At 35.2% G+C, this 15,867-nt stretch overlaps 1 protein-coding gene across 8 annotated transcripts in view; it reads right to left on the minus strand.

Annotated features, from left to right (window-relative positions):
• Positions 1-15,867, minus strand: part of LOC110512929 (sister chromatid cohesion protein PDS5 homolog A-like) — a 98,163-nt gene that overhangs the window by 10,310 nt on the left and 71,986 nt on the right. For all 8 annotated transcript variants that reach the window (XM_036934432.1, XM_036934426.1, XM_036934427.1 and 5 more), the window contains 2 exons: positions 12,242-12,361; positions 4,743-4,805 (listed from right to left, as the gene is read on the minus strand). In XM_036934432.1, coding sequence (XP_036790327.1) covers positions 4,743-4,805; positions 12,242-12,361 — 183 coding nt within the window. The remainder of the gene's footprint in view (positions 1-4,742; positions 4,806-12,241; positions 12,362-15,867) is intronic.

Consider the following 15,867-nt stretch of genomic DNA (forward strand, 5'->3'; position numbering starts at 1 on the left):
AGGTTATTAAAATATAATCTAGATATTATACAGGCACATAGAACAGGTACAGGTTATTAAAGATATAATACATGTACATAGAACAGGTTATTAAGATATAATCTAGATAGTATACAGGTACAGGTTATTAAAATATAATCTAGATATTATACAGGCACATAGAACAGGTACAGGTTATTAAAGATATAATACATGTACATAGAACAGGTTATTAAGATATAATCTAGATATTATACAGGTACATAGAACAGGTTATTAAGATATAATCTAGATAGTATACAGGTACATAGAACAGGTTATTAAGATATAATCTAGATATTATACAGGTACAGGTTATTAAGATATAATCTAGATATTATACAGGTACAGGTTATTAAGATATAATCTAGATATTATACAGGCACAGGTTATTAAGATATAATCTAGATATTATACAGGCACATAGAACAGGTTATTAAGATATAATCTAGATATTATACAGGCACATAGAACAGGTTATTAAGATATCATCTAGATATTATACAGGCACATAGAACAGGTGAAGGTTATTAAAGATATAATCTACATATTATACAGGTACAGGTTATTAAAGATATAATCTAGATATTATACAGGTACATAGAACAGGTTATTAAAATATAATCTAGATATTATACAGGTTATTAAGATAAAATCTAGATATTATACAGGTACAGGTTATTAAAGATATAATACATGTACATAGAACAGGTTATTAAATATATAATCTAGATAGTGTACAGGTACATAGAACAGGTTAATAAAATATAATCTAGATATTATACAGGTACATAGAACAGGTAAAGGTTATTAAAGATATAATCTACATATTATACAGGTACAGGTTATTAAGATAAAATCTAGATATTATACAGGTACAGGTTATTAAGATATAATCTAGATATTATACAGGTACATAGAACAGGTAAAGGTTATTAAAGATATAATCTAGATATTATACAGGTACAGGTTATTACAGATATAATCTAGATATTATACAGGTACATAGAACAGGTTATTAAGATATAATCTAGATATTATACAGGTACAGGTTATTAAGATAAAATCTAGATATTATACAGGTACAGGTTATTAAGATATAATCTAGATATTATACAGGTACATAGAACAGGTACAGGTTATTAAAGATATAATCTAGATAGTATACAGGTACATAGAACAGGTTATTAAGATATAATTTAGATAGTATACAGGTACATAGAACAGGTTATTAAGATATAATCTAGATAGCATACAGGTACATAGAACAGGTTAATAAGATTAAATCTATATATTATGCAGGCACATAGAACAGGTTAATAAGATTTAATCTAGATATTATACAGGTACATAGAACAGGTTATTATGATATAATCTAGATATTATACAGGTACAGGTTATTAAGATATAATTTAGATAGTATACAGGTACATAGAACAGGTTATTAAAGATATAATCTAGATAGTATACAGGCACATAGAACAGGTACAGGTTATTAAAGATATAATACATGTACATAGAACAGGTTATTAACGATATAATCTAGATAGTATACAGGTACATAGAACAGGTTATTAAGATATAATCTAGATATTATACAGGTACATAGAACAGGTTATTAAGATATAATCTAGATATTATACAGGTACATAGAACAGGTTATTAAGATATAATCTAGATATTATACAGGTACATAGAACAGGTTATTAAGATATAATCTAGATATTATACAGGTACATAGAACAGGTTATTAAGATATAATCTAGATATTATACAGGTACATAGAACAGGTTATTAAGATATAATCTAGATATTATACAGGTACATAGAACAGGTTATTAAAGATATAATCTAGATATTATACAGGTACATAGAACAGGTTATTAAGATATAATCTAGATATTATACAGGTACATAGAACAGGTTATTAAAGATATAATCTAGATATTATACAGGCACATAGAACAGGTACAGGTTATTAAAGATATAATACATGTACATAGAACAGGTTATTAAAATATAATCTAGATATTATACAGGCACATAGAACAGGTTATTAAGATATAATCTAGATATTATACAGGCACATAGAACAGGTACAGGTTATTAAAGATATAATACATGTACATAGAACAGGTTATTAAGATATAATCTAGATAGTATACAGGTACAGGTTATTAAAATATAATCTAGATATTATACAGGCACATAGAACAGGTACAGGTTATTAAAGATATAATACATGTACATAGAACAGGTTATTAAGATATAATCTAGATAGTATACAGGTACAGGTTATTAAAATATAATCTAGATATTATACAGGCACATAGAACAAGTACAGGTTATTAAAGATATAATACATGTACATAGAACAGGTTATTAAGATATAATCTAGATATTATACAGGTACATAGAACAGGTTATTAAGATATAATCTAGATAGTATACAGGTACATAGAACAGGTTATTAAGATATAATCTAGATATTATACAGGTACAGGTTATTAAGATATAATCTAGATATTATACAGGTACAGGTTATTAAGATATAATCTAGATATTATACAGGCACATAGAACAGGTTATTAAGATATAATCTAGATATTATACAGGCACATAGAACAGGTTATTAAGATATCATCTAGATATTATACAGGCACATAGAACAGGTGAAGGTTATTAAAGATATAATCTACATATTATACAGGTACAGGTTATTAAAGATATAATCTAGATATTATACAGGTACATAGAACAGGTTATTAAAATATAATCTAGATATTATACAGGTTATTAAGATAAAATCTAGATATTATACAGGTACAGGTTATTAAAGATATAATACATGTACATAGAACAGGTTAATAAAATATAATCTAGATATTATACAGGTACATAGAACAGGTAAAGGTTATTAAAGATATAATCTACATATTATACAGGTACAGGTTATTAAGATAAAATCTAGATATTATACAGGTACAGGTTATTAAGATATAATCTAGATATTATACAGGTACATAGAACAGGTAAAGGTTATTAAAGATATAATCTAGATATTATACAGGTACAGGTTATTACAGATATAATCTAGATATTATACAGGTACATAGAACAGGTTATTAAGATATAATCTAGATATTATACAGGTACAGGTTATTAAGATAAAATCTAGATATTATACAGGTACAGGTTATTAAGATATAATCTAGATATTATACAGGTACATAGAACAGGTACAGGTTATTAAAGATATAATCTAGATAGTATACAGGTACATAGAACAGGTTATTAAGATATAATCTAGATATTATACAGGTACAGGTTATTAAGATATAATCTAGATAGCATACAGGTACATAGAACAGGTTAATAAGATTAAATATATATATTATGCAGGCACATAGAACAGGTTAATAAGATTTAATCTAGATATTATACAGGTACATAGAACAGTTTATTAAGATATAATCTAGATATTATACAGGTACAGGTTATTAAGATATAATTTAGATAGTATACAGGTACATAGAACAGGTTATTAAAGATATAATCTAGATAGTATACAGGCACATAGAACAGGTACAGGTTATTAAAGATATAATACATGTACATAGAACAGGTTATTAAAGATATAATCTAGATAGTATACAGGTACATAGAACAGGTTATTAAGATATAATCTAGATATTATACAGGTACATAGAACAGGTTATTAAGATATAATCTAGATATTATACAGGTACATAGAACAGGTTATTAAGATATAATCTAGATATTATACAGGTACATAGAACAGGTTATTAAGATATAATCTAGATATTATACAGGTACATAGAACAGGTTATTAAGATATAATTTAGATATTATACAGGTACATAGAACAGGTTATTAAAGATATAATCTAGATATTATACAGGTACATAGAACAGGTTATTAAGATATAATCTAGATATTATACAGGTACATAGAACAGGTTATTAAAGATATAATCTAGATATTATACAGGCACATAGAACAGGTACAGGTTATTAAAGATATAATACATGTACATAGAACAGGTTATTAAAATATAATCTAGATATTATACAGGCACATAGAACAGGTACAGGTTATTAAAGATATAATACATGTACATAGAACAGGTTATTAAGATATAATCTAGATATTATACAGGTACATAGAACAGGTTATTAAGATATAATCTAGATATTATACAGGTACAGGTATTATAACAGGTATTATAACAGGTATTATAACAGGTAGAGGTACTATAACAGGTATTATAACAGGTACTATAACAGGTACTATAACAGGTACTATAACAGGTATTATAACAGGTATTATAACAGGTATTATAACAGGTATTATAACAGGCATTATACAGGTACTATAACAGGTATTATACAGGTACTATAACAGGTATTATAACAGGTACAATACAGGTACTATAACAGGTATTATAACAGGTACTATAACAGGTATTATAACAGGTATTATAACAGGTACTATAACAGGTACTATAACAGGTACTATAACAGGTATTATAACAGGTATTATAACAGGTACAATACAGGTACTATAACATGTATTATAACAGGTACTATACAGGTATTATAACAGGTAATATAACAGGTACTATAACAGGTACTATATACAGGTACTATAACAGGTATTATAACAGGTACTATAACAGGTATTATAACAGGTGAGTTCCTTACCTTTCCCGTCAGCAGCACCGTTCTGGCCTCTGATGATAAATACTCCTTATCATTGATCAGGTCCTGGAGAGAGACAACTTATTAAATACTCCTTATCATTGATCAGGTCCTGGAGGGAGACAACTTATTAAATACTCCTTATCATTGATCAGGTCCTGGAGGGGGACAACTTATTAAATACTCCTTATCATTGATCAGGTCCTGGAGGGAGACAACTTATTAAATACTCCTCATCATTGATCAGGTCCTGGAGGGAGACAACTTATTAAATACTCCTTATCATTGATCAGGTCCTGGAGGGAGACAACTTATTAAATACTCCTTATCATTGATCAGGTCCTGGAGGGAGACAACTTATTAAATACTCCTTATCATTGATCAAGTCCTGGAGGGAGACAACTTATTAAATACTCCTTATCATTGATCAGGTCCTGGAGAGAGACAACTTATTAAATACTCCTTATCATTGATCAGGTCCTGGAGAGAGACAACTTATTAAATACTCCTTATCATTGATCGGGTCCTGGAGGGGGACAACTTATTAAATACTCCTTATCATTGATCAGGTCCTGGAGGGAAACAACTTATTAAATACTTATTAAATACTCCTTATCATTGATCAGGTCCTGGAGAGAGACAACTTATTAAATACTCCTTATCATTGATCAGGTCCTGGAGAGAGACAACTTATTAAATACTCCTTATCATTGATCAGGTCCTGGAGGGAGACAACTTATTAAATACTCCTTATCATTGATCAAGTCCTGGAGGGAGACAACTTATTAAATACTCCTTATCATTGATCAGGTCCTGGAGGGAGACAACTTATTAAATACTCCTTATCATTGATCAGGTCCTGGAGGGAGACAACTTATTAAATACTCCTTATCATTGATCAGGTCCTGAAGGGAGACAACTTATTAAATACTCCTTATCATTGATCAAGTCCTGGAGGGAGACAACTTATTAAATACTCCTTATCATTGATCAGGTCCTGGAGGGAGACAACTTATTAAATACTCCTTATCATTGATCAGGTCCTGGAGGGAGACAACTTATTAAATACTCCTTATCATTGATCAAGTCCTGGAGGGAGACAACTTATTAAATACTCCTTATCATTGATCAAGTCCTGGAGGGAGACAACTTATTAAATACTTATTAAATACTCCTTATCATTGATCAGGTCCTGGAGGGAGACAACTTATTAAATACTCCTTATCATTGATCAGGTCCTGGAGAGAGACAACTTATTAAATACTCCTTATCATTGATCAGGTCCTGGAGGGGGACAACTTATTAAATACTCCTTATCATTGATCAGGTCCTGGAGGGAAACAACTTATTAAATACTTATTAAATACTCCTTATCATTGATCAGGTCCTGGAGAGAGACAACTTATTAAATACTCCTTATCATTGATCAGGTCCTGGAGAGAGACAACTTATTAAATACTCCTTATCATTGATCAGGTCCTGGAGGGAGACAACTTATTAAATACTCCTTATCATTGATCAAGTCCTGGAGGGAGACAACTTATTAAATACTCCTTATCATTGATCAGGTCCTGGAGGGAGACAACTTATTAAATACTCCTTATCATTGATCAGGTCCTGGAGGGAGACAACTTATTAAATACTCCTTATCATTGATCAGGTCCTGGAGGGAGACAACTTATTAAATACTCCTTATCATTGATCAAGTCCTGGAGGGAGACAACTTATTAAATACTCCTTATCATTGATCAGGTCCTGGAGGGAGACAACTTATTAAATACTCCTTATCATTGATCAGGTCCTGGAGGGAGACAACTTATTAAATACTCCTTATCATTGATCAGGTCCTGGAGGGAGACAACTTATTAAATACTCCTTATCATTGATCAGGTCCTGGAGAGAGACAACTTATTAAATACTCCTTATCATTGATCAGGTCCTGGAGGGAGACAACTTATTAAATACTCCTTATCATTGATCAGGTCCTGGAGGGAGACAACTTATTAAATACTCCTTATCATTGATCAGGTCCTGGAGGGAGACAACTTATTAAATACTTATTAAATACTCCTCATCATTGATCAGGTCCTGGAGGGAGACAACTTATTAAATACTCCTTATCATTGATCAGGTCCTGGAGGGAGACAACTTATTAAATACTCCTTATCATTGATCAGGTCCTGGAGGGAGACAACTTATTAAATACTCCTTATCATTGATCAGGTCCTGGAGGGAGACAACTTATTAAATACTCCTTATCATTGATCAGGTCCTGGAGGGAGACAACTTATTAAATACTCCTTATCATTGATCAGGTCCTGGAGGGAGACAACTTATTAAATACTCCTTATCATTGATCAGGTCCTGGAGGGAGACAACTTATTAAATACTCCTTATCATTGATCAGGTCCTGGAGAGAGACAACTTATTAAATACTCCTTATCATTGATCAGGTCCTGGAGGGAGACAACTTATTAAATACTCCTTATCATTGATCAGGTCCTGGAGAGAGACAACTTATTAAATACTCCTTATTATTGATCAGGTCCTGGAGGGAGACAACTTATTAAATACTCCTTATCATTGATCAGGTCCTGGAGGGAGACAACTTATTAAATACTTATTAAATACTCCTTATCATTGATCAGGTCCTGGAGGGAGACAACTTATTAAATACTCCTTATCATTGATCAGGTCCTGGAGGGAGACAACTTATTAAATACTCCTTATCATTGATCAGGTCCTGGAGAGAGACAACTTATTAAATACTCCTTATCATTGATCAGGTCCTGGAGGGAGACAACTTATTAAATACTTATTAAATACTCCTTATCATTGATCAGGTCCTGGAGGGAGACAACTTATTAAATACTCCTTATCATTGATCAGGTCCTGGAGGGAAACAACTTATTAAATACTCCTTATCATTGATCAGGTCCTGGAGGGAGACAACTTATTAAATACTTATTAAATACTCCTTATCATTGATCAGGTCCTGGAGGGAGACAACTTATTAAATACTCCTTATCATTGATCAGGTCCTGGAGAGAGACAACTTATTAAATACTCCTTATCATTGATCAGGTCCTGGAGGGGGACAACTTATTAAATACTCCTTATCATTGATCAGGTCCTGGAGGGAAACAACTTATTAAATACTTATTAAATACTCCTTATCATTGATCAGGTCCTGGAGAGAGACAACTTATTAAATACTCCTTATCATTGATCAGGTCCTGGAGAGAGACAACTTATTAAATACTCCTTATCATTGATCAGGTCCTGGAGGGAGACAACTTATTAAATACTCCTTATCATTGATCAGGTCCTGGAGGGAGACAACTTATTAAATACTCCTTATCATTGATCAGGTCCTGGAGGGAGACAACTTATTAAATACTCCTTATCATTGATCAGGTCCTGGAGAGAGACAACTTATTAAATACTCCTTATCATTGATCAGGTCCTGGAGGGAGACAACTTATTAAATACTCCTTATCATTGATCAGGTCTTGGAGGGAGACAACTTATTAAATACTCCTTATCATTGATCAAGTCCTGGAGGGAGACAACTTATTAAATACTCCTTATCATTGATCAGGTCCTGGAGGGAGACAACTTATTAAATACTCCTTATCATTGATCAGGTCCTGGAGGGAGACAACTTATTAAATACTCCTTATCATTGATCAGGTCCTGGAGGGAGACAACTTATTAAATACTCCTTATCATTGATCAGGTCCTGGAGGGAGACAACTTATTAAATACTCCTTATCATTGATCAGGTCCTGGAGAGAGACAACTTATTAAATACTCCTTATCATTGATCAGGTCCTGGAGGGAGACAACTTATTAAATACTCCTTATCATTGATCAGGTCCTGGAGGGAGACAACTTATTAAATACTCCTTATCATTGATCAGGTCCTGGAGAGAGACAACTTATTAAATACTCCTTATCATTGATCAAGTCCTGGAGGGAGACAACTTATTAAATACTCCTTATCATTGATCAGGTCCTGGAGAGAGACAACTTATTAAATACTCCTTATTATTGATCAGGTCCTGGAGGGAGACAACTTATTAAATACTCCTTATCATTGATCAGGTCCTGGAGGGAGACAACTTATTAAATACTTATTAAATACTCCTTATCATTGATCAGGTCCTGGAGGGAGACAACTTATTAAATACTCCTTATCATTGATCAGGTCCTGGAGGGAGACAACTTATTAAATACTCCTTATCATTGATCAGGTCCTGGAGAGAGACAACTTATTAAATACTCCTTATCATTGATCAGGTCCTGGAGGGAGACAACTTATTAAATACTCCTTATCATTGATCAGGTCCTGGAGGGAAACAACTTATTAAATACTCCTTATCATTGATCAGGTCCTGGAGGGAGACAACTTATTAAATACTTATTAAATACTCCTTATCATTGATCAGGTCCTGGAGGGAGACAACTTATTAAATACTCCTTATCATTGATCAGGTCCTGGAGGGAGACAACTTATTAAATACTCCTTATCATTGATCAGGTCCTGGAGGGAGACAACTTATTAAATACTCCTTATCATTGATCAGGTCCTGGAGGGAGACAACTTATTAAATACTCATTATCATTGATCAGGTCCTGGAGAGAGACAACTTATTAAATACTTATTAAATACTCCTTATCATTGATCAGGTCCTGGAGGGAAACAACTTATTAAATACTCCTTATCATTGATCAGGTCCTGGAGGGAGACAACTTATTAAATACTCCTTATCATTGATCAGGTCCTGGAGGGAGACAACTTATTAAATACTTATTAAATACTCCTTATCATTGATCAGGTCCTGGAGGGAGACAACTTATTAAATACTCATTATCATTGATCAGGTCCTGGAGAGAGACAACTTATTAAATACTCCTTATCATTGATCAGGTCCTGGAGAGAGACAACTTATTAAATACTCCTTATCATTGATCAGGTCCTGGAGGGAGACAACTTATTAAATACTCCTTATTATTGATCAGGTCCTGGAGAGAGACAACTTATTAAATACTCCTTATCATTGATCAGGTCCTGGAGGGAGACAACTTATTAAATACTCCTTATCATTGATCAGGTCCTGGAGAGAGACAACTTATTAAATACTCCTTATCATTGATCAGGTCCTGGAGGGAGACAACTTATTAAATACTCCTTATCATTGATCAGGTCCTGGAGAGAGACACCTTATTAAATACTCCTTATCATTGATCAGGTCCTGGAGAGAGACAACTTATTAAATACTCCTTATCATTGATCAGATCCTGGAGGGAGACAACTTATTAAATACTCCTTATCATTGATCAGGTCCTGGAGGGAGACAACTTATTAAATACTCCTTATCATTGATCAGGTCCTGGAGGGAGACAACTTATTAAATACTCCTTATCATTGATCAAGTCCTGGAGGGAGACAACTTATTAAATACTCCTTATCATTGATCAGGTCCTGGAGAGAGACAACTTATTAAATACTCCTTATCATTGATCAGGTCCTGGAGGGAGACAACTTATTAAATACTCCTTATCATTGATCAGGTCCTGGAGGGAGACAACTTATTAAATACTCCTTATCATTGATCAGGTCCTGGAGGGAGACAACTTATTAAATACTCCTTATTATTGATCAGGTCCTGGAGGGAGACAACTTATTAAATACTCCTTATCATTGATCAAGTCCTGGAGGGAGACAACTTATTAAATACTCCTTATCATTGATCAGGTCCTGGAGAGAGACAACTTATTAAATACTCCTTATCATTGATCAGGTCCTGGAGGGAGACAACTTATTAAATACTTATTAAATACTCCTTATAATTGATCAGGTCCTGGAGAGAGACAACTTATTAAATACTCCTTATCATTGATCAGGTCCTGGAGGGAGACAACTTATTAAATACTCCTTATCATTGATCAGGTCCTGGAGGGAGACAACTTATTAAATACTCCTTATCATTGATCAGGTCCTGGAGGGAGACAACTTATTAAATACTCCTTATCATTGATCAGGTCCTGGAGAGAGACAACTTATTAAATACTCCTTATCATTGATCAGGTCCTGGAGGGAGACAACTTATTAAATACTTATTAAATACTCCTTATCATTGATCAGGTCCTGGAGGGAGACAACTTATTAAATACTCCTTATCATTGATCAGGTCCTGGAGGGAGACAACTTATTAAATACTTATTAAATACTCCTTATCATTGATCAGGTCCTGGAGGGAGACAACTTATTAAATACTCCTTATCATTGATCAGGTCCTGGAGAGAGACAACTTATTAAATACTCCTTATCATTGATCAAGTCCTGGAGAGAGACAACTTATTAAATACTCCTTATCATTGATCAGGTCCTGGAGGGAGACAACTTATTAAATACTCCTTATCATTGATCAGGTCCTGGAGGGAGACAACTTATTAAATACTTATTAAATACTCCTTATCATTGATCAGGTCCTGGAGGGAGACAACTTATTAAATACTCCTTATCATTGATCAAGTCCTGGAGGGAGACAACTTATTAAATACTCCTTATCATTGATCAAGTCCTGGAGGGAGACAACTTATTAAATACTCCTTATCATTGATCAAGTCCTGGAGGGAGACAACTTATTAAATACTCCTTATCATTGATCAGGTCCTGGAGGGAGACAACTTATTAAATACTTATTAAATACTCCTTATCATTGATCAGGTCCTGGAGGGAGACAACTTATTAAATACTCCTTATCATTGATCAAGTCCTGGAGGGAGACAACTTATTAAATACTTATTAAATACTCCTTATCGTTGATCAGGTCCTGGAGGGAGACAACTTATTAAATACTCCTTATCATTGATCAGGTCCTGGAGGGAGACAACTTATTAAATACTTATTAAATACTCCTTATCATTGATCAGGTCCTGGAGGGAGACAACTTATTAAATACTTATTAAATACTCCTTATCATTGATCAGGTCCTGGAGGGAGACAACTTATTAAATACTCCTTATCATTGATCAAGTCCTGGAGGGAGACAACTTATTAAATACTCCTTATCATTGATCAAGTCCTGGAGGGAGACAACTTATTAAATACTCCTTATCATTGATCAGGTCTTGGAGGGAGACAACTTATTAAATACTCCTTATCATTGATCAGGTCCTGGAGGGAGACAACTTATTAAATACTCCTTATCATTGATCAGGTCCTGGAGGGAGACAACTTATTAAATACTCCTTATCATTGATCAGGTCCTGGAGGGAGACAACTTATTTACGCAAACTTTTGCATGACACCTTGTCGTGTGTGTGTGTGTGTGTGTGTGTATATAGTGTGTGTGCGTGTGTGTGTGTGTGAATATAGTGTGTGTGCGTGTGCATGTGTGTGCGTGTGTGTATGGTGTGTGTGTGTGTGTGTGTGTGTGTGTATGGTGTGTGTGTGTGTGTGTGTGTGTGTGTGTGTGTGTGTGTGTGTGTACCTTGTCAGGAGGAGTGTAGAACTTGGAGGGCAGGACGGGGTCTTTAGGAGACTCCAGATGACAGGCGGTCGACTTGTTAACGATCACGAACAAGGCCACGTCACACACGATGTACAGCTTCTGTAACCACGACAACGCACAACATACTGGCTGAATGGGTCTCTAGTCAGTTAACATACTGGCTGAATGGGTCTTTAGTCAATTAACATACTGGCTGAATGGGTCTATAGTCAGTTAACATACTGGCTGAATGGGTCTCTAGTCAGTTAACATACTGGCTGAATGGGTCTATAGTCAGTTAACATACTGGCTGAATGTGTCTATAGTCAGTTAACATACTGGCTGAATGGGTCTATAGTCAGTTAACATACTGGCTGAATGGGTCTATAGTCAGTTAACATACTGGCTGAATGGGTCTATAGTCAGTTAACATACTGGCTGAATGGGTCTATAGTCAGTTAACATACTGGCTGAATGGGTCTATAGTCAGTTAACATACTGGCTGAATGGGTCTATAGTCAGTTAACATACTGGCTGAATGGGTCTATAGTCAGTTAACATACTGGCTGAATGGGTCTATAGTCAGTTAACATACTGGCTGAATGGGTCTATAGTCAGTTAACATACTGGCTGAATGGGTCTATAGTCAGTTAACATACTGGCTGAATGGGTCTATAGTCAGTTAACATACTGGCTGAATGGGTCTCTAGTCAGTTAACATACTGGCTGAATGGGTCTCTAGTCCGTTAACATACTGGCTGAATGGGTCTCTAGTCCGTTAACCTACTGGCTGAATGGGTCTATAGTCAGTTAACATACTGGCTGAATGGGTCTATAGTCAGTTAACATACTGGCTGAATGGGTCTATAGTCAGTTAACATACTGGCTGAATGGGTCTATAGTCAGTTAACATACTGGCTGAATGGGTCTATAGTCAGTTAACATACTGGCTGAATGGGTCTCTAGTCAGTTAACATACTGGCTGAATGGGTCTCTAGTCAGTTAACATACTGGCTGAATGGGTCTATAGTCAGTTAACATACTGGCTGAATGGGTCTATAGTCAGTTAACATACTGGCTGAATGGGTCTATAGTCAGTTAACATACTGGCTGAATGGGTCTATAGTCAGTTAACATACTGGCTGAATGGGTCTATAGTCAGTTAACATACTGGCTGAATGGGTCTATAGTCAGTTAACATACTGGCTGAATGGGCCTATAGTCAACATACTGGCTGAATGGGTCTCTAGTCAGTTAACATACTGGCTGAATGGGTCTCTAGTCAGTTAACATACTGGCTGAATGGGTCTATAGTCAGTTAACATACTGGCTGAATGGGTCTATAGTCAGTTAACATACTGGCTGAATGGGTCTATAGTCAGTTAACATACTGGCTGAATGGGTCTATAGTCAGTTAACATACTGGCTGAATGGGTCTATAGTCAGTTAACATACTGGCTGAATGGGTCTATAGTCAGTTAACATACTGGCTGAATGGGTCTATAGTCAGTTAACATACTGGCTGAATGGGTCTATAGTCAGTTAACATACTGGCTGAATGGGTCTATAGTCAGTTAACATACTGGCTGAATGGGTCTATAGTCAGTTAACATACTGGCTGAATGGGTCTATAGTCAGTTAACATTCTGGCTGAATGGGCCTATAGTCAACATACTGGCTGAATGGGTCTATAGTCAGTTAACCTACTGGCTGAATGGGTCTATAGTCAGTTAACATACTGGCTGAATGGGCCTATAGTCAACATACTGGCTGAATGGGTCTATAGTCAGTTAACATACTGGCTGAATGGGTCTATAGTCAGTTAACATACTGGCTGAATGGGTCTATAGTCAGTTAACATACTGGCTGAATGGGCCTATAGTCAACATACTGGCTGAATGGGTCTATAGTCAGTTAACCTACTGGCTGAATGGGTCTATAGTCAGTTAACATACTGGCTGAATGGGTCTATAGTCAGTTAACCTACTGGCTGAATGGGTCTATAGTCAGTTAACATACTGGCTGAATGGGTCTATAGTCAGTTAACATACTGGCTGAATGGGTCTATAGTCAGTTAACATACTGGCTGAATGGGTCTCTAGTCAGTTAACATACTGGCTGAATGGGTCTATAGTCAGTTAACATACTGGCTGAATGGGTCTATAGTCAGTTAACATACTGGCTGAATGGGTCTATAGTCAGTTAACATACTGGCTGAATGGGTCTATAGTCAGTTAACATACTGGCTGAATGGGTCTATAGTCAGTTAACATACTGGCTGAATGGGTCTATAGTCAGTTAACATACTGGCTGAATGGGTCTATAGTCAGTTAACATACTGGCTGAATGGGTCTATAGTCAGTTAACATACTGGCTGAATGGGTCTATAGTCAGTTAACATACTGGCTGAATGGGTCTATAGTCAGTTAACATACTGGCTGAATGGGTCTATAGTCAGTTAACATACTGGCTGAATGGGTCTCTAGTCAGTTAACATACTGGCTGAATGGGTCTATAGTCAGTTAACATACTGGCTGAATGGGTCTATAGTCAGTTAACATACTGGCTGAATGGGTCTATAGTCAGTTAACATACTGGCTGAATGGGTCTATAGTCAGTTAACATACTGGCTGAATGGGTCTATAGTCAGTTAACATACTGGCTGAATGGGTCTATAGTCAGTTAACATACTGGCTGAATGGGTCTATAGTCAGTTAACATACTGGCTGAATGGGTCTATAGTCAGTTAACATACTGGCTGAATGGGTCTATAGTCAGTTAACATACTGGCTGAATGGGTCTATAGTCAGTTAACATACTGGCTGAATGGGTCTATAGTCAGTTAACATACTGGCTGAATGGGTCTATAGTCAGTTAACATACTGGCTGAATGGGCCTATAGTAGACATACTGGCTGAATGGGTCTATAGTCAGTTAACATACTGGCTGAATGGGTCTATAGTCAGTTAACATACTGGCTGAATGGGTCTATAGTCAGTTAACATACTGGCTGAATGGGTCTATAGTCAGTTAACATACTGGCTGAATGGGCCTATAGTCAACATACTGGCTGAATGGGTCTATAGTCAGTTAACATACTGGCTGAATGGGTCTATAGTCAGTTAACATACTGGCTGAATGGGTCTCTAGTCAGTTAACATACTGGCTGAATGGGTCTATAGTCAGTTAACATACTGGCTGAATGGGTCTATAGTCAGTTAACATACTGGCTGAATGGGTCTATAGTCAGTTAACATACTGGCTGAATGGGTCTATAGTCAGTTAACATACTGGCTGAATGGGTCTATAGTCAGTTAACATACTGGCTGAATGGGTCTATAGTCAGTTAACATACTGGCTGAATGGGTCTATAGTCAGTTAACATACTGGCTGAATGGGTCTATAGTCAGTTAACATACTGGCTGAATGGGTCTCTAGTCAGTTAACATACTGGCTGAATGGGTCTAAAGTCAGTTAACATACTGGCTGAATGGGTCTATAGTCAGTTAACATACTGGCTGAATGGGTCTATAGTCAGTTAACATACTGGCTGAATGGGTCTACAGTCAGTTAACATACTGGCTGAATGGGTCTATAGTCAGTTAACATACTGGCTGAATGGGTCT

This window comes from Oncorhynchus mykiss, chromosome 10 (assembly GCF_013265735.2).
Source record: "Oncorhynchus mykiss isolate Arlee chromosome 10, USDA_OmykA_1.1, whole genome shotgun sequence".
NCBI lineage: Eukaryota > Metazoa > Chordata > Actinopteri > Salmoniformes > Salmonidae > Oncorhynchus > Oncorhynchus mykiss.